At 45.6% G+C, this 21,681-nt stretch overlaps 1 protein-coding gene across 2 annotated transcripts in view; it reads right to left on the bottom strand.

The window, feature by feature from the left end:
• Window positions 1-1,840: 1,840 nt before the first annotated feature.
• Window positions 1,841-21,681, bottom strand: part of adgrg2a (adhesion G protein-coupled receptor G2a) — a 20,785-nt gene continuing 944 nt past the window's right edge. The window contains exons 2-28 of one of the 2 annotated variants that reach the window (XM_079755095.1): window positions 20,488-20,561; window positions 18,879-19,267; window positions 18,342-18,615; window positions 16,554-16,940; window positions 16,265-16,312; window positions 16,100-16,173; window positions 15,156-15,266; window positions 14,687-14,724; window positions 13,934-14,061; window positions 13,496-13,607; window positions 13,099-13,157; window positions 12,498-12,600; window positions 10,294-11,711; window positions 9,992-10,104; window positions 9,290-9,426; window positions 8,960-9,116; window positions 8,373-8,528; window positions 7,434-7,556; window positions 7,212-7,257; window positions 6,673-6,776; window positions 6,124-6,248; window positions 5,451-5,719; window positions 5,080-5,179; window positions 3,279-3,565; window positions 2,986-3,087; window positions 2,748-2,867; window positions 1,841-2,510 (exon numbers count right to left, since the gene is read on the bottom strand). In XM_079755095.1, coding sequence (XP_079611221.1) covers window positions 2,425-2,510; window positions 2,748-2,867; window positions 2,986-3,087; window positions 3,279-3,565; window positions 5,080-5,179; window positions 5,451-5,719; window positions 6,124-6,248; window positions 6,673-6,776; window positions 7,212-7,257; window positions 7,434-7,556; window positions 8,373-8,528; window positions 8,960-9,116; window positions 9,290-9,426; window positions 9,992-10,104; window positions 10,294-11,711; window positions 12,498-12,600; window positions 13,099-13,157; window positions 13,496-13,607; window positions 13,934-14,061; window positions 14,687-14,724; window positions 15,156-15,266; window positions 16,100-16,173; window positions 16,265-16,312; window positions 16,554-16,940; window positions 18,342-18,615; window positions 18,879-19,267; window positions 20,488-20,554 — 5,133 coding nt within the window. In that variant the 5' untranslated portion in view covers window positions 20,555-20,561 and the 3' untranslated portion in view covers window positions 1,841-2,424. The remainder of the gene's footprint in view (window positions 2,511-2,747; window positions 2,868-2,985; window positions 3,088-3,278; window positions 3,566-5,079; window positions 5,180-5,450; window positions 5,720-6,123; window positions 6,249-6,672; window positions 6,777-7,211; window positions 7,258-7,433; window positions 7,557-8,372; window positions 8,529-8,959; window positions 9,117-9,289; window positions 9,427-9,991; window positions 10,105-10,293; window positions 11,712-12,497; window positions 12,601-13,098; window positions 13,158-13,495; window positions 13,608-13,933; window positions 14,062-14,686; window positions 14,725-15,155; window positions 15,267-16,099; window positions 16,174-16,264; window positions 16,313-16,553; window positions 16,941-18,341; window positions 18,616-18,878; window positions 19,268-20,487; window positions 20,562-21,681) is intronic. The other variant, XM_079755096.1, reaches the window with a different exon arrangement.

Genomic DNA, 21,681 nt, shown 5'->3' with positions numbered 1-21,681 from the left:
ATTTCTGGAATAAGTAGGGTCAATCCTCAACTAATGAACTTTGCAAAGATCTGTACATCTGCTGAATTTTAATCTACACAGAAAATAGATTTTTCTCTCACTCAATTACCATTTCCTTTTAGAGGTTATACTACCTATGTCCATCTGTTTAGTTTTTGTTAATAATTTCAATTCAGTTACCAAATTTGTATACATTGCTCTTATTGGCACAAGTAGCAGAGTGAAAGGATACATTTTACAATAAGTCAGTTGAAGCAAGGCTTATTCTTTCCACAGCAAATCAATAAAATCAAGAACACTCATCTGTGGAATAATTTAGTGTGTGAATGAGGTACACTGGTACAATGACCTCTGAAGTGCTTTTGTACAGGAGTCAAGTTGTCATTGGACAACAATGGGTGCTCTTTAGGCTTCCTGAGAATGCTTCTGACAGGTAGTCCTATGAGGGCTCTTTTTTTCTATGCTATTCCTATCACGTCATTAGTTATGATTACGGGGGAAAAGGTCTATGATGTAATTATTTCTCCAGAAATGGCAGGTCTGTGTGAATTAATTGACCTACTCAACACTGGTCTCCCTGAAAGCCATTTGTGATTGTCAGGGGCATCCTAATAGTACAAAATGCGTGGCATCACAAACCACGGGAGAATGTACTCACACGTTGCAATATGGGAAAGTAATAATAACCAATTGGGAATGGAAATCAAGGTAGCTCTGCAAGCTCAAAAGCACGTCGTTTCGTACGGCGTCCGTAGAGTTGGGGATGGAACTGAGGACACGATATTAAATGCCTTTCACGTATTTGGATTGACGTTAAAAAATCATACTGACCATCCGACAACATCAAGGGAATCCCCTTTGCTTTGTTAACTGCTGGAGGTAGGACACGACGTGAAGACTTCCTCCCTGGTCCACTATTCAGCGTTTGGGACTTAGGCTACAGGAGGTAAAGCGTCTTCCATTCCGCCACGGTGATAAAGTGACAGATTGTTTCTGTTCAAAGCAAAAACAGGAATAAACATCAAAAAGAATACACGAACACCAATACAAGTCTAAAAGTAGCCTTACTGCGCAAATCCTGTCAACTTTTTGGGTCGCATCGAGATTATTGTGCAATTCTACTGACATCTAGTGGAAGGTATAATAGTCTACCTCAACAGATTCCCAGTTTCTAATCAGAACAAATATCACATTTCAATACCATCCCTATAATCCCTGTTCATGCAACCTCCCATAAGTCAAATACATACACCTGACATAATGATTTTCATGCTTGAGTTATGCTAAAAAGGTTTTAAAAAGTCAACAAAACAGGCCTGTGTTAATGTTGAGTCATATGATGGTTGTACAAATCTTATAGAATCTAGACTTGACCCTTCAGTTGATGATTATCAATAGGGAATTATCAGTTTAGAAACAAATATATATATATATTCCTACTACACTGCAACATCTATCTATTTATGTTATGTGCATTATGTTGATTTATTTTATTGTTATATGGAAGACAAATGTATTCGTAGAATTTTAATTGGAATCCTTTTATGGCTAACGACCGCAGCAGCTAACCTCTCAAGCTAACCTTGAGATCGGTAGGGTGGTGGCAGAAGGGCACACTCATTGTAATTAGTTGTCTCTCTCTGAATAATTTCTGTTGAAGCTGAAGATGAATCTAAACTTTAAATGACAATGACTGAAAATATATATATAAAAAAAGAAATCCAATTATTCAGTTTTTTTTATTAAACCTCATTCGCTTTTGAACTTCATCAAAATAAATTGAGAATTACAATTATTAATGGGTTTATATATTCCTCACCTTATGTAGAAATTAGCTGATTTCAGTTGTCCTTCAGCCAAATAGCAATCTAAGCATGTTGGCACTTCAACATAGTTACTAAACTACACAAGTCATAAACAGGATGTAACAGAACATTTGAACAATCACAACGCTGAGGACCTTTATATTAAATGAGAACCATAAACCAATACCAATGATGGATAGATTAGCCTCCCAGTTGCTTCAGTCCACTTGTTAGGATGGTAGACTGATCTATCTAGGATACATCTAGATGGACACTCCACCTTTAATGGCTAATCACACTCACACCTGGTGGTAAAACAGGGGCCCCTTTAAGTGTTCAGTCCACAGTCCACCTAAACATCTTCATGGCTGGATAATTAAGTAATAAATGCTCTACATTGCCACCTTTTGATACATGATTTGCTCATTACAATCACACTGAAACCAAATCTAATGCCATTCTAAAATAGAGATCGCCTTTAAGTCGCCTTTGAGTAGCTTTCTCTGGGCCTTCACTCGCCCTAACTAGCTCTAATTTGATAAGCGTGTGCTCTTTTGTGAGCGACGGTGGACCACCAGCTGGGCCAACGAGGGGCAGGCCGTCGCACCGGCTTGTCGAGCTACGACAGCGCGGCCATGTTGCGCCGGTGGATCTCGTTGAGCACGACATCACCGTTGTAGCTGTCCGATATACCACTGTCTGAGCCTAGAGAGAGAGAGAGAGAGAGAGAGAGAGAGAGAGAGAGAGAGAGAGAGAGAGAGAGAGAGAGAGAGAGAGAGAGAGAGAGAGAGAGAGAGAGAGAGAGAGAGAGAGAGAGAGAGAGAGAGATACACAGAGAGAGACACACACAGAGAGATAGGGACAGAGAGAGTTAGAGACAGAGAGAGGTCAACTCACTTAACTCCCTGGGAACTATTTTGACTTTGTAAATGATAGTTTTACCGAAGCTATTTGTCATCTCGCTGCTGAGGGAGGAGCTTCGAGATGCCGGGCTCAGGGCTATGTTTGCTATCACGGCAACGGACTGCTTCTTTGGATTCTGGGTGGCCGTCCGACTCCATTCTACAAGTAAACAGGGCACGAGTGAGTGTATATCAATGTAAAACAAATACGTACACATATATTATGATGAGTGAATTATACAATTCACATCGCTGTAACTGAACAGGGAGAGGCCAACCTGAGTTTTCAGCCAATCGCAGGCGCCCACAGCACAGGTAGGTTCTCCACTGTCTACGAACGTTCTCCTTGACGGCACAGTGGAATAAGAAGATGAAGAAACCTAAAAAGGAAGATAAGTTGAATATGGAGAAGCGGTATAGAAAGGGCAGGTAGAGCTATGATAGGATAAGCTAGAGAATGATAAGCTAGGTAAGAAATGCTAGCACCTCACCTTGCAGAGAGTTGAAGATGGAGAACAGGTAGTGGAAAGGCAGGTGGGGCTATGCTAAACTAGGCTAACTAGCACCTCACCTTGCAGAGAGTTGAAGATGGAGAACAGGTATATGAAGGGCAGGTGCAGCGGCCCCCAGGCGAACAGAGCGAAGCCCCAGGTGAGGCCCAGCAGGAGGATGAGGCCGGCCACGCTGCGCAGGTCTGTAACCAGGCCCCGCTGGGGGGACTGGTGGTGGGGGTTCTGCCGCTTGATGCGGGCCAGCTGGGCAAGCACCACGGTGAACACCACCAGGCACAGGATGAAGATGACCAGGAAGTACGCCACCACCCCGATGTAGAACGCAATGTTGTTCCGCAACCAGCAGCTAAAGGGCGAATTGATTGAGACACTCTTGATGTTATTTAATCTTTTATATATATGTTATATTATATATAAGTAAATTATATATATATTTATGCCTGATTTAATTTTATATATTTATTTGAGGCAATTTTGAGACCATTTGATTATGGATCTGGGGTGTTAGATTTCTGTATTCAGATTAGTAATGCGCGATATAAACGATATACGATATAAACGATAAAAAAATGGACTATGATAGAGATTTTAATTCTATCGCTCTATCGCGATAATGCATGTTGATGACGCAAAATACAATGTTTAATTTTTGGTTTGGTGCAATTCCTTTTCACATTGCAATTTTCGCAACAGTGCCAGAATTCGTCAACAAACCTGCATGTGTGCAAAGAACGTTAACCCATTTGTACCGGCTGCTGTGCGGCGCAACATTGTATCTAGTAGATACAATGTTGCTCCGCGCAGCCGGTGCAAATGGGTTGGTAAACAGGCATTGATGCGCAATCCGGTCTTAAAGGTAAACACGCACAGATGCGTGATCCGGTCTGAACGGGTTAAATCATTGGACAAAAAGGTCTGGGGCGTTGTAAAGCGTTAAAGAAAAAGGGGGGGGGGGAAGCACCGGTGAAAGTAAACAATCATGGATATCCAGCGTGATATACATTGATCTGCGGACTGGTCCAACTCCTTCTCCCTCATCCTGACTCGGAATGTGTTAAATGCATCGGCATTTTTACTTGCTTTTGTCGGACCGTCGGGTGGTGGCTCAACATGGAGCAAAGAGGAGAAGGAATGTCTTTTGGATATCGGACCCAAATATCCAAAAGACGTTCCGTCTCCTCTTTGCTCCATGTTGAGCAACGTCTCCGAGACCACCTCTCCGGCTGCGTCAACCTCCTTTTGATGGTTAAAAATATCACGTAATCGACAAAAATCTTAACAATCAATGATCGATCATCAATGAATCATGCCCATCCCTAATTGTCAGTACAGTGTCTGTTCCTTCTCTAGAAAGACACCCGTTTTTCCTGTTCTCTGCATCTTGGGTGGCATTTAAGAACCAAGGACTTAAACTAAGTGTAGTGCCTTTTAGAATGGTTTGCACTAAAGGAAAGAAACCCAATACTAATTTTATTTATCTACAACATTATGTTGTATGATTATAGTGTTTCATAATAAATGTTCTCGAAATGACATACTATATTTCTCTTTTTTTAAATACATTTAGCAGTTTGGCTTTCCTTAGGGTCTATGTAACCTGTTCTGAAACAGTTATTTTCTGATTTTATATCGTGATATATATCGTTATCGCAAGAGGCTGCAATGTATATCGCAATATGGATTTTAGGCCATATCGCCCATCTCTAATTCAGATGTTAAAAGAAATATACAAAGTCAAGTAGGATTCGAAGCACTTTCATGGCCAACAGTTCATCAATACAAGGGGTTCCACATTATCTGTTGAACCATGGAGGAATATTCAAGCGAAGAAGCGAAAACAAACTTCACAGCTCCACCTACAAGTCATCGGTAGTGCCGTCAGAGTATTTTCCGTAGGTGATCAGGCCGTAGTTGTCTTTGTCCACCGATATGATGACCACCACCACTGTCATAGGAATACCTGCAAACAGAGAGATGGTGGCTTTTCTTTACAATTAAATTTTTTATAGATGCTCTCTAAAAGTTTCTTACAGCTAAACGTCATTATGAGAAGGTAAGGGGTTGGGGCATTAAGGATGTTTGAACCAGGATATCCAAAATACCCCAACCACTGGATTATCCAGCCTCCTTCTTTAATTATATTCATGAATGAGTACAGGAGCCCCCGACTATTTTCTAAAAAAAGGTACTGATTGATGAAGGTGTTAAAGGTAGTGGTTGGGGGGACTCACCCCAGCCCATGAGGGAGAACCTGAGCATGTATCTGCTAAGGTACGGGGTGAACACCCGCACGATGCTCAGGTACATGTGCAGGGCCTCAAGCCCCGCCCACGTGAAGGACGTCAACAGGAAGTAGTGCAGGAAGAAGGCGGTGCTTATGCACAGCCCGGGGGCAGGGTAGAGCGCTAGCCAGCCGTCCAATAGGAAGACGAGATTGAGGAGGAGGAGGGACAGACAGAGCTGCACCAGGATCTTAGAGGGGATGTCGCGGAGTAACTTCCTGTGATATAAGAAGGATTATACAACACAAAAAAATGAAAGCACTAATGCTATTATTTATTTTGACATATTGCATTGGACTTAAAATACACCACAGCTTTTTGGTATCACTCAGCTTTCTTGTGAAATATATTAATAAAAAAAATATATACATATATATATATATATATATATATATAAAATTCCTTTAGAAGGGACTGAGCAGTCTGAAAGAAACATTGACTTTAAATAAAAGTCTACACTAATCGAGGAATCAGCAGTTATTAATAGCAATTAAATGCTTTCATTTTAGGCAATATTTAATCAAATGGAACCGTATGATTGTATCAAAGAAATATACGTCTCCATAACTATGAGAGATAGAGATGATGTAAAATGCGCGGTGTAGCGCGCTGGGAGTCGTACCGGAAGCACATGTAGGTGAGCAGGGTGATGGAGAGAAAGACTGCAGAGACCCCACAGCCGATGTAGGTGATGAGGGTGAGGATCACCCCGTGCTGACGGTCAGACACACCTCGTCCGGACAGGTCCTGCACACACACACGCACACGTAATCACACACGCACACACACACACACACATGTATTAATACACTAACACTTATTTTATTATATTTATTCAGCAGATGCTCTTGCCAAAAGCGACTTACATTAACTGTATTCAATGATGAAGATATAACCAGAAGAGTGCAAGAATCATTACATTACATACAAAATCACAAAATAATCACAAAACATACAAAATAAAACCAGGCAATGCAACTGCTTTGATGTGCTACAATATCTACGAGGTGGATGGGTGAACACACACGCACACACCCCCCCCCCCCCCCCCCCCCCCCCCCCCCCCCACACACACACACACACACACACACACACACACACACACACACACACACACACACACACACACACACATACACACAAACAAACACTGGCACACAAACACACTGACCAGCAGGACAGCGAAGGATGTGAGGTGGTTGCAGCTGCAGGTTGTTTTTCCGTCTGTGACGTTGAGGACGGAGCACCCTTCAGGGCTCCACCCCCCTCGGCCACCTAGACACCGGAATCAAGCGCACCCATAGACGTAATGTTCATAGCTATCACCTCGACACGGGGGACTGAGATGATCACATGCTGTTCACATCAGTCACCCAGACATCACACACTAATGCAAACACTAAACTCACTGTTCACACACACACACACACACACACACACACACACACACACACACACATACACACACACAAACACACACTGTTCAATACCTGTCATCCAAACATCAAAATGAAAATCACACACATACACACATATACACAATGAACATCATACCTCTCTCATGAACATCAAACGCTTACTGTTGAAGTCCGACTGAAGTCCAAAAATACACATCGAGGGACACTGTTACACATACGCCCACACTCACACACACAGCCAGTCCCCCACACCCACACTACTCATACCTGTCAAATAACATGAAAAGCTTACCGTTCAGCCTGAAGTCCCAGAACACGCATTGAGGCAGACCGTTAGCCTGCAGACAGACAGGAAGGGACTAACATCAGAAAACAACCCATCCACTACACTATCCTGCCTCCACTTCTTGACTAAAAGGCAGGATCTTTTTTTTTTTTTAAAGAAAACACATACATTAAATGATACAAACCCCTTTTCCGCTGACCGACTTTTCAGTTGAGACATCCAGCTTACCTGTGTGCTGTGGGAGCTGCAGATGCTGAACTGAATGTTCTCTCTGAGGTTACTGATGGACAGGTTGGTCACGCTCGAGCCCAGCACAGGGCTGACCAGGGTCCCATTCCCCAGCCCGACGTCCTGAAGCACACACATAAAGACACAGTGGCACCCGTTCCATGTGAGAGAGAACCTTTTCATGGTTACTTTTTGCAAAATTTGCGATTCAAAGTAGGGTTTATATTTTTAGCGCAACTCAAAGAATTTACATCTTCATATTGTTTTAACAGAAAAAGTACATGGAGTGCAAATGTACTATGGCTGTATTTTGCTTGGTTTGCTCGCTTGCTTTAAAGAAGTCTCAGGTCTATTTGGGACGAGAAAATTGAAAAACATTTCACATCTTTTGTGAGTTTGGGGGTGGCGAAGCAGCACCTGCAGTAGTTTAGGAGTGACGTGCCTAAGATAGTTTGGTGATGGTGTACCTTCAATTGTTGGGTATGGTGGAGCAGTACCAGGAAGCTTGGGGGTAGTGTACCTTGACCCGTTTGGAGGGGGCGTAGCAATACCTGGAATAGTTTAGGGATGGTGTACCTGGAATAGTTTGAGGGGGGTGTAGCAGTAACTGGAATAGTTTAGGGATGGTGTAACTGGAATAGTGTAGGGGTGGTGCACCTGGATTTTTAGGGGTGCTGCAACCTGGAATAGATTAGGGCTGGTGCACCTGGAATAGTTTGGGGGGTGGTGTACCTGGAATAGTTTGGGGGGTGGTGTACCTGGAATAGTTTGGGGGGTGGTGTACCTGGAATAGTTTGGGGGTGGTGTACCTGGAATAGTTTGGGGGTGGTGTACCTGGAATAGTTTGGGGGTGGTGTACCTGGAATACTTTGGGGGTGGTGTACCTGGAATAGTTTGGGGGTGGTGTACCTGGAATAGTTTGGGGGTGGGGAGGTGTACCTGGAATAGTTTGGGGGTGGTGTAGAAGGTGAACTGCACCCTGGTGGCCAGGACTCTCTCCGCGGGGGTCAGGGATTCCAGGAGGGAGGAGGGGAGGTACACAGAAGCCAGGTCGCCCTCCGACCTCTGGGGAAGGGACCTGTCTGAAGTGCTCACCTGGGGGGAAAAGGTTACCCATATATGAACACACACACGTATTCCAACACACACATCGGAAACTAAATGGTAAATGATTTAGCTGTGGCATGGAGGAGGTTTACACCTGCACTATGTACACCACGTTTTCCATTAGCAGTCTGTAGTTGCCGTTAAAGTCCAGCTACAGCTATAGCTATATCATTTTTGAGATTTTACCGCAGTGAGGTTTGGGTGTCAAAAATGGACCAGAATAAGAGACAAATTCCTTTGATCGATTGACCCTCTTTACTCGTGAGAAACGTTCTAGTTCATATACATATTATATATATATATTCCTGTACTTTTGAACGGAATGCATAGCTGCATGAGAGAAGTTCCATAGTGCGGGTTTAAGATGAGATAGGACAAGATGTACTTCACTAATCCCAGACAGGACGTGCAGGAGTTACCTGAAGGTGAGCAGGGTCGGTGAGGGAGAGGGAGGTCTCAGGGAACCGTGACCCGTCAAGGGGCCGCACAGCCAGAGCCAGGGAGCTGGCGGACAGCACCAGTGTCTCTGCCCCCACCTCCAGCTTCAGAGCCAGCTGGTCCACCGAATGGATTAGCCTGCAGGGCGTCGGGGGGGCTGGGTCAGTAGGTCTGTGTGTGTGTGTCTGTGTGTGTGCTTGCGTGCGTGCCTACGTTGGTGCGTGCACGTATGCGCACGCGTGCCTGCGTGCGTGCGTGTGTGTGTGTGTGCGAGTGCGTGTTTGATAGATATGTGTATATTTGGTGTATACCTGTTAGTTGAGGAGGAAATGGCCAGGTGGTGACCCTCCATCAGGTTACTGATGGCTCGCACGGCGATGCGCCCCACCAGCAGGGGGACCCTGGCTCCGTCCAGAAGCCTCTCCAGCCTTCCCACCAGCACCTCCACCTGCACCACCATACCACAAACACAACGTCGCCATCCGGTGCACTGCGATACAAATACTGTGTGATTCAATACTATTCGAATACTGTACACTACAACACTGTCTGATACAATAAAACACAATAACCCTACAACAAATGACTGGATTATACAAAACTATTTAACTGTACAATATAATGCCATCTTATTCAATGCAATACAATGAGGGTACAACAATCTGCAGGGCATTGCAACTGCATGTGATAGAAAATGTGGGACACAGTATGTTGTGACACGACGCGACTCGATGCAAAACATGAGCCGGCTGTCGCCTCGCATGGTGGGCACCACCGCCTGTGAACGGGTGCTTGAATGGGAGAATATAAGCCATGGAGACACACCGACACGCCGATAGATGCTAATTGTCGATAATAACCAACCCCTGTCTTACCTTAGTCTTGAAGCGCAAACACGCCCTTTTTAAAATAATCTTGAAAAAGGAAGAAACACATGAAGATGGATGGCCTGCTCAACTGCTTTGATCAGCCTCTGTTTTCGTAATGCTATGGTGTAAATGCTATTTCCTGACCTGGGAGGAGTTGAGTGTGGAGACTTTCTGCGACTGAATCTCCAGCTCCTTTGCTTCCTCCTCTTGACCCCTGGTGTGTTCAGACGTCTCCGTGGCCCCAAGCGATATATTACCTGAGTAATACAACAAATATCGGCAAAAAAGGACACATAATGATGTGAGAAATACACTGCTTTTTACACTTTCTTTTACACCACATGGCACCCTGATACAAACAATTAACATATGTACTTTCATTTATCTTATAGGTTTAATGATACTTTAATAATCCTTAAAACATAGTTGTTTTAACCTATACTCACCAGTGGTGGAAGCAGACATGTTGCTTGGGTTGGTGATGGTGGTGTCTAATGGTAAAGACTCTGTCACCGTGGCTACAGTATGATTGGTCGCTGGAGTGTGAATGCTTTGGTTTTTGCTGTGCTGATCGGATCCTGTCATGGATGAGGGCGTTGTGGTCGCTAAAGGGGATTGTACTGGCGGTGTGGTGCTGGTGGTGATGGTGTTAATGCTGACAACGGATGTGGTGCTAAGGTTTGTGGAGGTCGGGGTCATTGTGACACCGAAGGTCATGTTAACTGTTGCGTTTGTTTCAGTCCAGTTGTGCGTTTGTGGGTCACGTGCGGCCGTTGTAGTCGGATCGGTTGATGGCGTTTCCCTCTCGGTTGCCATGACAACGCTTCCCGTCGTTGTTTCGTTCGGTAATATTGCAGCACTATGATTCGCTGTCCTGCCGTCGAGGAAAGTAGTTGTCGCATCAAGCGTGGTCGCATTGCTTGGCAAAGACGACCCCAAGCTGTGTAGGGTTTGATTGTCCGTAGCAACGACGGTTACCATAGCAACCGGTACAGTACCGTTGCCAGGGATCCCCGTTGTGTTAATGCCGGTTGGCAACACTGTCGTGTTCCAGAGAGTTTGTGTTGCTCTTGTCGAAGTCGCGGGAAGAGTGTGATTTCCGACGGTTGATAAGGCCTGGCGAGGGGCTGTTGTGTTGAGCCCGACAGGAGCCAACGTTGTTGCCTCGTATCGGACAGTGGGGGCCCGACTGACGCTAGGAGTCTCTGTCGTACTGTGTGGCATCGCAGCGTCGGGGACTACCGTGGTGTTCTGGAACGTGGTACCGTCCTTTAGGGCTGCTGTGGTGTCAGGAGCGGTCGTCGCGACAACGGTCACCGTGCTTCCCGTAGTCTGCGCTGTATTTGGAGTTGCGGTTTGAGACACGTTGTGGGACCGCACCTTGTCGGGACCCGCGGTGGTGCGGAGGCTCGTGAAACTTGGGCTCTCCGTGAGCGATGTGTTTTGTTCTGGGATCTGATCCGAGAGGGCACTTTGGATCACCTCACTGTTAACAGATTGTGTTGTGTTGTTTAAGGTCTCAGTCACCGGTGGGGTTGTAAAACTCAAACCAAGTGATGAATTACTACTTAGACTCATGTTCAGTGGGACTGTTGGTATTGGTGAACTCTGGAGAGATGTATGCTGGGTATTTGCGGTACTAATAGTTTCTGGTGTGGTTGTAACTATGGGTCCAGCTGTTGTGGTATTCGTATCAGAAAGTATTTCATACTCCCGAGGAGGAGCCCTTAACTCAGGGAATCCAGTGAAGTTTGTATCACGGAGGAAGGAGGGCAGCAGCATGCTCTGATTGGTCATAGAAGGCATTATAGGCGGGATGGGACAGCTCTCAGTCAAAATCAGAGCTTGTGTGCTGGAAGGGTCACTGTCAACAGGGAGAAACAGAAATTCACGTTTTCAGCAATTGTTATGTTACTGTGAATAAAATGTACGTCTTTCATCCCAAGCAAAAATAAAAGGTTAGAAAATTAACTCCAAATTACCATTATTTGAATGATGCCTCATTGGTTTTATTGTTCTCTATTGGTTTTGTGTTCTTATTTAAGATACAAAAATCAATAATGTGTCCTGGATTTTCCTGTGATGCTACGCTGAAATAATGTAACTCCCGCTTTACTCCAAGTATGGAGGGGTTCATGGGGCTGAAAGTGTGTGATGAAAGAAAAGCTGAATTCTTCTCAGGTTTTTAATCACGTGACCCAGTGATTAAAAAGCTGGGTCAAACATCCCTAAAAACAATCCCTAGTCTCTACTAGTGACTAGGGATTGTTGCCCCCGAGTCACTAGGGGATAACAATGCCCCCTAGTGACTCAGATAAATGACATACTTCCTAGGAAACAACTTCACACACGTGTCCAATTCTGCATCTGTCATATGAACTCTGTGAATAAACATCACATTTTTACACTACAGCCCTGGTTTTATGGTAAATACTACATGCTGAAGGATGCGTTCTCAACCAAATATCCAATGACACACACAATGTGTGTGTGTGTGTGTGTGTGTGTGTGTGTGGGGGGGGGGGGGGGTCTCATCATCATGCCTCAGATATAAGTCAGTGCTTGTCACCAGTATTAATGTGTCTCAGTGTATCAGTCTATCTGACCACCACTAAACACTAGCTCTGAGTAACGGTTCCACAGCACTCACCAGAGGACAGGGTGCTGTTCTCTGCAGGGGTCCCGACCCCCCATCCACACCTGGCTTGACCCCAGCAGAACCCTGGCAGACAGCCCGGGAGACCCACACCCCACTGGGGACACAGAGAGAGAGAGAGAGAGAGAGACAGAGAGACAGAGAGAGAGAGAGAGAGAGAGAGAGAGAGAGAGAGAGAGAGAGAGAGAGAGAGAGACAGAGAGAGAGAGCGATAGAGATTTAATGTACCATTGACTATACCTTGCACACAATGTATATTTGTGGTAAATTTGTTGTCACATTTGTTGTCATTTTCACCTTTTATACGTATCTCTTTTGTACTGTTGTATTGTGTATCCATTGTCATTCTTGTTGTTGAGGACATTATTGAAAAACCCATACACATATTGATTAAGAAGTATAGTAATTTCAACTAGAAAAAAATGTTGATAAAAATAAATAATACGGCAGGACAGAGTTCTCTGTTGGGTATTGTAAAGGCATGAGTGTTGCTGAGTCTGTCGGTTTGGTTCTTAATGCTCCTATTGGTTAACGACAGACTCAGCTCATTAGTTCATAGGTCAGAGAGCTCGGGGGAGGTGGGATTAGAACTCACAGCTGCAGAGGTCTCTCTCAGGCAGAGCAACACGGATAGAGCCAGGTTCTAGTGGAGAGCTGGATTACACAAACAAACACACGGAGATGCAGACACACAAACACAAACACCCACACAGACATACACGAAGAAGCACACACGAACACCCACACACAAAAAATATAAATTTGTATGAGCATTCACTCACACAAATTAAACACAAGGCAATCATATAGGTGCACACACGCGCAAACATACACACACAAACACAAACCCGCTTACATGCAAAAAATATACATATACATACACAGAATTGAATGTTGTTTCCTGGGTAAAGTCTGCATTACACTCTGGTTGAACACACACAAAGAGACAGACACAGACGCGCACAAACACACATGCCCGGGATGGATCTCACCATGTGTAGTTTGAAGGAGTGCCAGACTGGCAGGCGTCTGCCAGGGAGGAGAAGGGGCTGCACCTTACGAATCCACCACTGGAGGGCGCTACTTCCCCACACAGTCCGCGACCTGGCCAATGATCATTAGTCAAATTGTTAATTTGTCAAAATGTAAGCAAGCATAGGAAAAGGTGAAAAAATGAAAGGTTAAACATAGTTAAAGTTCTGCATACATTAGTCCATTAAGTAAATTAGAAGCACTCATACATACACTTTTATTTGAGCTTTCTTCCTTTTTTGAAGACGTGGCTAACAGAAAAAAAAGTGTCCAGTTGACGTCTCATGGCATTTACTCATGGCGATGACTCTAATCAAGAATCGATAACAGCCAGCGATCTCTGACCCGCCAGCTGAATTATTGCAGGATGGATGTAGACAGTTCAAATCCTTCATTACCAACTCTCTCCACGTGTCCGGCGCCGCAGATCTTCAGATCTTTGCCGAAGCTCAGGGTCATCTGGTACTGGAGCTCACACACCGGCACGGGTCGGCTGAACCGCATCAGCACACTGCAGTCTGCACACCTGCAGACAGTAGGACACAGACACACACACAGACAGGCACAGAAACAGATGGGAGGACAGACAGACAGGCAGATGTGGACAGACCGACAGGTAGATGTGGACAGACCGACAGATGTGCAGATAGAAAGACAACAAATAGGCAGACAGACAGAGAGACAGACATGCAGATAGACAGACGGACAGACAGACAGAAGGGCAGACAGATAGACGGGCAGACAGATGGGGATTCAGGCAGACCGGCAGAGAGACAGATGGGAAGACAGACAGGCAGTCACACAGACAGAGAGGAAGATAGATGGGCAGACAGATGGGCAGACACAGAGACAGAGAGGAAGACAGATGGGCAGATAGACAGGCAGTCACACAGACAGAGCGGAAGTCAGATGGGCAGACCGACGGGCAGTCAGACAGATGAGCAGACACACAGACAGAGAGGAAAACAGATGGGCAGACAGACAGGCAGTCAGACAGATGGGAAGACGTACTTATAAGTCGATTAATCTAAAATGGATCCACAATTATGTTAGCGTTTAACGGGAAAAAGAAGCAGTGTACGTTTACACATGAGCACACACAAACACACACGCGCGCACACACACACACAGACACACACACACACGCTTACCTTGATCTCTTCTCCTTTTCACAGGACACCTGGAGCTCCTGCAGAAAGAAACCAAGAAATAATGAAATAAAAGATGAAAGAAAGGTAGAAAGTGAGGATAGAACGAAGCAACACAATGACGTAGAACGTTTCTCTGTATGAATGTGCGAGTGGTGTTTTTGTGTGTGTGTGTGTGTGTGTGTGTGTGTGTGTGTGTGTGTGTGTGTGTGTGTGTGTGTGTGTGTGTGTGTGAGGTGTACGGGTGCCTGTGGGTGTGTGCGTGCCTGCGTGTGTGTAAGCCATTTCATAATACAATAAGTGATGACAGTAAGAAAATAAATCCAGCGCCTCACTTCACCTCTCTGCTATCCTATACTCCAAAACCCTACTAGCGTCTTAGCAAACAACAATGCATCTTTTTTGTTTGTTGTTGTTTATTATGAACAACAAGGCGTGTTTGTGATTGGCACGCGGTGTGACCCGGGCTCACCTGAACGAGACTGTCCCCCTGACAGACGAGGCGTGGGTCCCCATGCGTTGGGGCCTCGGGGCCCCGTTTGTCTGTGTATGTGCTGCTGCCACACCCGAACACAGCCGAGGCCTGTCGAAGAGACAGTTGGGACGAGAGACACTCACTGCCATGGAGGGGGAAGAGAGCGAGGGGACAGCTGACTGCGTTGGGTTGAAAAGTCTAAGTAGCGATGCTACACTCTATGTTTATTATATTTGAACAAACAGTAGTGTGTTCATAGGTTTAGTACTGAGTACTTGCCCACAGTGCAAAGTACTTAAAAATCACACAAAATATCACACAGGCACACAAAATGCGAACCCAATTATTTTACTCAAAACGCTAAAACGTATTTGTAAAGCATTCTAAATGTTAGTCGCTGACAATCTCTTTAAAGGTCAAATGAGAGGAAATCAATGGCACTTTGAAGACACAGAGCAGATCTATTTTTGTGTTTACCTTAATAGCATCCCTTCAGTATATATCTGCTCAAAGTCCTTTCCAGATCATTTACTCCATTAACAGTAATGCTAGTTTCACCAATGAAACATTCTGTTCCTGTGTTCCTGTGTGATTTGTCTTCTTGTATTAAAAGACAGCCTGGGCTTCTAGCAGTAAAACAATGAATCCTAAATGTCTCTTTATTGTTCATGCACTCATATATTATTAACGTAGGAAATAACAAACTATCTCTTGATTAAATTCAATACAATGTCACTACATTATTTATATGGTTCACTTTGCTACATTACCCAGCACAGAGTAATATTTAAACATAACACACCTAAAGGTATGCGGTCATATCCTTAATCCTCGAAGCATGTGGGCCTGCTTGAGCTGGATGCCCACTGGGAAGCATCAGCTAAATGGTTACATGGAAACATACTCATATTTTAAGCCTAGAAACACAACTTTGCTCTCACCCAACGGATAGCGTCTGTCTCGGCACGGCCAGATGTTTCAGCCTCCACACTTATCAGCATCCAATAATGAGCAACTGTGGAGACCAACAGCACGGGAAGTTACACACATTTCTTTACAATCTTGGGTCTGAGTGTCTGATTTGACGAGATGCGTATCCGCCTTACCGTCATTGGTACAGAATGGTGTGATGTCACATTTCACACCTGAAGAACCTATTTAACCATAAACAACAAAAAACACCAAAAGCAATCAATGTCGTCGGCTAAATAGTGCCTCAATGAAAGATTATATAAATATTAATTTGAGATACTGAAGCAAGATTGTTAATTGAAGAAGTTACAATTTAAATATCTATATATTTCCTGTGCATAAATATTTAAGATATTCAAGAAATGATGTATATACACACAATTCTTTATTCTATATATTAAATATAGATATCTGACCACTGACCCAGTGGAACACGAATTGGCGCTGGGATCTGAAAGGATGGCTGAGCTGTGATTGGAGGGGTCAGTTTGTAGCCGGTGATCTGATTGGCAGTGCTGGCATCGCTGAAGGGCGGAGCTTGAGAAACTGGACTGGGTATCGGCATAGTCACAAACCCCTCCACCGTTGCTAGGGAACCTGTGCTCACTGTTGTCGAGGGTGTGACGTTCGTCGAGGTAGCCATGGTAACGGATGAATTCAGAGGGGTGGGCTGTGAAGTATAGTCAGTGGTCTTAAGGGCTGACGCCATGGTTGATGTATCAGATGCCTCGCTTGTATTGGCTGTTGGGTCGATGGGGGGTTGTTGATTGGCCAATGAAGAAGTGACTCCGATACCTTCCCCCGGTAAGGCTGTGAACATCAGATAGATACCATGGATTAATTTTCAGCTGTACACACAGTACTGATATTGACAGGGCAGGGAGGTCTAGTTGTTATGGTGTTCAACTCCCAGGGGAAAGGTTCTGGGTTCGATACTGAATAACCACAATCCACCAGCAAGAATCCTTGAGCTCCATGGCCCAACCCCTATCTGCTCCTCAGTGACATTGGTATACATTCCCTGTAGGCCACTTAGGATGAAAGAGTCTGCCATATGAATATATAGGAAACTGTTTGACTGACAGATCAGGCAAATTATATACAAACCAATTCTCCTTTTTTTATTCTTCTGTTTTAATTGAAAAGTGGGACAAGACATCTCAGACTTGTCTGCCCTGTATTTGCTATAGCAACCTTTGAGCCACATGACTACCCTGTGCCTTGCGACTCATTCTGTGTGTTACTGGTAGCCATGGCAACGACCGGACTGGAGGTGGAAGCAGGAAGGCCTGTATTTAAGGCCGGTTGGGGAATGAGTGTGATTCGATATTAAGGAAATTAGTAGGTATTCAGTAGGTATTGTGTTTGGTCACATGTAGACACAGCTGCTGTGTAGTCTCTCTCTCTCTCCCTCTCCCTCTCTCTCTCTTCCTCCATTTCCCTCCCCTTCCCTCTCTGACCACGGCATATCTTTTCGCTTTTTTTTCTAGCCTTCTCTGCTCTTGGTTAGTCAGGTCCATCTAGCGGTCCAAGCCCAGCCGGGGAAGAGCCAGCAGCTAGGGCCTCTCTCTCTCTCTCTCTCTCTCTCTCTCTCTCTCTCTCTCTCTCTCTCTCTATCTCTCCATATATAGGGGGCATTCCAATAGACATTCTGCTTGCCATCGCTACCTGAATCTGGGGATGTTCTGCTCAATCGTTGAACACAATGGTGATGAAGGGGCCAGAGAAGCAGCTACATCAGGGTATGCTACAAAGGAGGTTTTGTGGAGATCGGTCGACGTCCTTACGTAAGATTCCTCCTCAAGACGCTGAGGAGGCTCAGGCGGCTCCCCTTCCTCGCGTTTCCTTTCCTCCTGCTGGGACCCTACCTGCTGCTGCTCCTGTCCTCCAGGCTTTAGGCCGCAGCCAGGGACTCTCCTCTGTAATGCTATTCTGTTTAATGTACGGCCCGCAGGGGTCACAAGCATGACGTCACACCTCATTGGATACTTCGACATGTTGACGTACACAATATCATACAACCACAGGGATTAGTAGCGACACTGATACCGTGCTAAAAGCGAAACAGGTGTGCTCTTCTTTGGATGTCGACTGGCAGGCCGGTAGCGACATATGTTGAAGTATACAGCGAATAGCGAAATGAGCCAAAACCGAGAATTCAACGCAGGTTTCTTGAAAAAATAATAAAACCGACGGCGTTCTCGCGCGTACCGAAGCGCTCCCCGCACGCCAGGCTGGCGTCCCTCTGCCGGGTCCGGCTGCTGGTCACGCCCCAGAGGTCGGAGTCCCAGCCGATCACGGTGCCGTCCTCGCAGGGGGCGTGGTCGTCCAGGTCGGACCACACCCTGAACAGGTACAGCTCGATCCTGCCCAGGTCCCCGTCCCTCTGGGGTCGGTCCCCGGGTCGGCATCCCAGCAGCAGGGAGCCGGAGGGGGTCAGGGCCTTGGCGATGACCGTTCTCTCCGCTACAGGCGCCCTGTCCACCTGGGATAGAGAGTGGGGGGGCAGAACATTGCTGTCTCGTTAGCTTAAATGCTAACGTGGCGCCTCGAAGTGGCGATAGCTAAGCATGTTTGTCATCCAGCGTTTTATAGATTGGATTAGAATGATTGTAATAGCGCTGATAAACTTTATTTGTAAAGCAAGAGCAATTGCTCAAAATAGTCCAATGAAGGAAAATCGAATCATTGGGGGGGGGGAAGCAGAAATAATTAATGATGTATAGGTTTTCCCCGCATGAGTCGTACCCTGCTGTGCGGTCGAAGGGAACGCTTGAGCGTAGACAGAAGGGCACCATTAAAATTTCGTACGTGGAGGCTGAAGGTGTTCCCGTGCACATCCCTCCTCAGGCACACCTGCTGCCACTGGCCCGGCGCCAGCGGCCTCGGGAAGCGGTGCCGGACGCCCAGCAGCCAGGCGTACAGCGCCCCGTCGTCCCCCTCCAGGCCCAGTTCCGGGTGCGGCGCGCGCGCCGACCTGTAGGAGAACGCCACCCAGGCGCCCGGCGACAGCGTCCGGACGTTGACGCACACCGTCAACCGGAAGAGGCGCGGCATGGCGTCCCGGTGCTGGAGGGTCCAGTGGTCCCGGCAGCCGTTCAGCACCGCTTTACTGTCGCCCATGAAGTAGGCGTGGGCTGTGCGGGGGGGGATACATAGCGATGGAACGTCTTTTGGACCTTCTGTGGCACGGTGGTTTCGGGGCTAGGTATGACTCGGAGAGGGGTGCGATGGAAAATCCACATGTTGCTATTCCGTGTTTGATCTTGTCATCCTGCGCTCCTTCAGGTGAAATGTAAACCTTTGTGTTTCGTGTGATGTAATCTGTTTGCAACCTGTTGGTTTTGGCCTGTTTTTCTTGACCCCCCTTGGGAGCGTCGAGAAGCAAAGGGTTCCGTGAGGCACGGCCACGACCCCCCTATTATGACATCCTGAGGAGCTTCAATTCAATAGATTACCATCTGCTTAACAAAGGGTTTCGGTTTAATGGGGGACCGCTGCCCTCGGAAACCCGACAGAAGTGCATAAGAGCTCCTGCCTTTAGCCACGCAGTGGACTTCTCCTTGCGAACCTTTAGAGAGACGCAAGGCGAACTCCCATCTGAGGCCTCGGATCATTGTAATGTATGCCTAGTCTATTGTTTGTTGATGCATGTTGTGATGTATCGGTGTTTGTTCTATTTTACAAATGAAAACAAAAGTATTGTGTGCTTTTTTGCATTTCAATATCTCATCTGTCTTAGACGCAATATCTGAACACGTGGTATATTCAGAGATCTAATGTAAACCAGCTTGCACTCTGGAGGTGGGTAATGAAGCATCCCTCGAGTACCACCGGTCTATATTAGTAATGGGCGGAATGGTGAATAAGCCACGCCCTCATGTTAGAATATACACTTGTATATTCTGAATGTAAACTTGTAAGGGTCTGACTTATCTCAATCCAATACAACTGTATATGGTGTTGTGTTGACCACTCTGCGTAGAAGGAAAAGCTATTGAGGACTGTTGTTGGCACTACAAATATGTGGTCCAATGAAGTACGGAACATCATGTGGTCTGAATTAAGCGTTGAATAAATTAATTCACTGAATTTTTAGAGAAAGAGAGAGAGAGAGAGAGAGAGAGAGAGAGAGATACGCAAATAATGACATAAACAAATTTATGTGATTAAATTCAAATTGCTGTTTTTCTAATGACATTATGCTTCACAGATGGGTGAGGTAAGCAGAAGAATTAGGAAATGGGTGTATAAGTATATATACATTCAGAGTTTTGATTGGGGCCTATAAGTTCAAGCTTGGTCAGCGTAAGCCTCTGGGACCAGTAGTCTATCAAACTATTCTTGAGGTCAGTACCTTGAGGAGCCAGCATCGAGACCCAGAAGGCCTGGAGCAGAACGAGGACCCTCCTCTGGGGGGCCATCCTCTACCTGGAGACACAAGACCAAAGCCGTGACCGGAGAAACCCCTCTACCAGGGATTCAAAGGCGCTTCGATAAAACTGTATTTATATTGGAATTTTGCAATACTGCATTATAGTGCAACGCAGCAGTACAAAGTGCATTACCTGTGGAAGCAAGAAGAAGACATAAAATGAAAAAATGCCGCGAGCCACAGAGATACATTTCAGTTGTATCTTTCAGAGTTTTGTTATCACCCATAACTTGACTAAGGTAAAGCAAAAAAAAAGTTTTTGTGTTCTAAGATCTTTCATAAAAATGATAATTTTAGGACGATGCCATTGTTTCTATCCTTAATCTAATAGCTTTTGAAAAGAGTCCAATGCAAGAACCAAATGACCCCCACAAGTAGAGTATGTTGTATGTGAGTGAATGTATGCAGCATGCGTGCCTGTGTGCGTAAGAGTGTTTTGTTTCCGGGGGGATATCCACACTACAAACACACTGCACTACATCAGGAACACACCTGCAGCTCCACTCATCCCACTGATAACAATATCCTGGGTGACATGCCGGACGCTGCGGATGTAAGGCTCAGCCTGGGACTATCATATCTCGCCACTCTTCTTCTGTGGTAAACGGAGAGGATTACCGTGTGCTCGCTGTCTCTTTGTCCTGCTGGGAGTCGGCCCTCTGGCCAGAGACGAGCTGCACAGACCGGGTTACATAACAGCCCCACGCCCTGGTAAACATCCGGGACTTACCAGGGGGGGTATTTGATTCACAAACTTAGGGCATTTGCAGGAATTATTCCAGTACTTTTGATTGATGATATAGTTGATTATACTGTGTGGAACCCCACTACTGAGTCTGTGAGACTCTCGCTATTACTCTTCAGATTGCTTGTGTTTTTGGATCTCATGCCACGACTTGGGAGCTACCGTAAACATGACAACATAGTCACATAAGTTATCTGTTTGTGGGCTGCAATAAACCAGTTCAAATCCACATACCCCCCCAACATCAACCGCATAGCATATCCGCAGAACACATCAAAGAATATGATGGCTTTTGTATTTCCTGGCCTTATCCTACACATTTCAGGAGCATAACCTTTCTCATCAGGGGGCTACGTATCAGGTTTTGAGTT

Source organism: Pollachius pollachius (assembly GCF_949987615.1).
Source record: "Pollachius pollachius genome assembly, chromosome: 17".
Classification (NCBI taxonomy): domain Eukaryota; kingdom Metazoa; phylum Chordata; class Actinopteri; order Gadiformes; family Gadidae; genus Pollachius; species Pollachius pollachius.
This window is presented reverse-complemented; position numbering and strand designations above follow the sequence as displayed.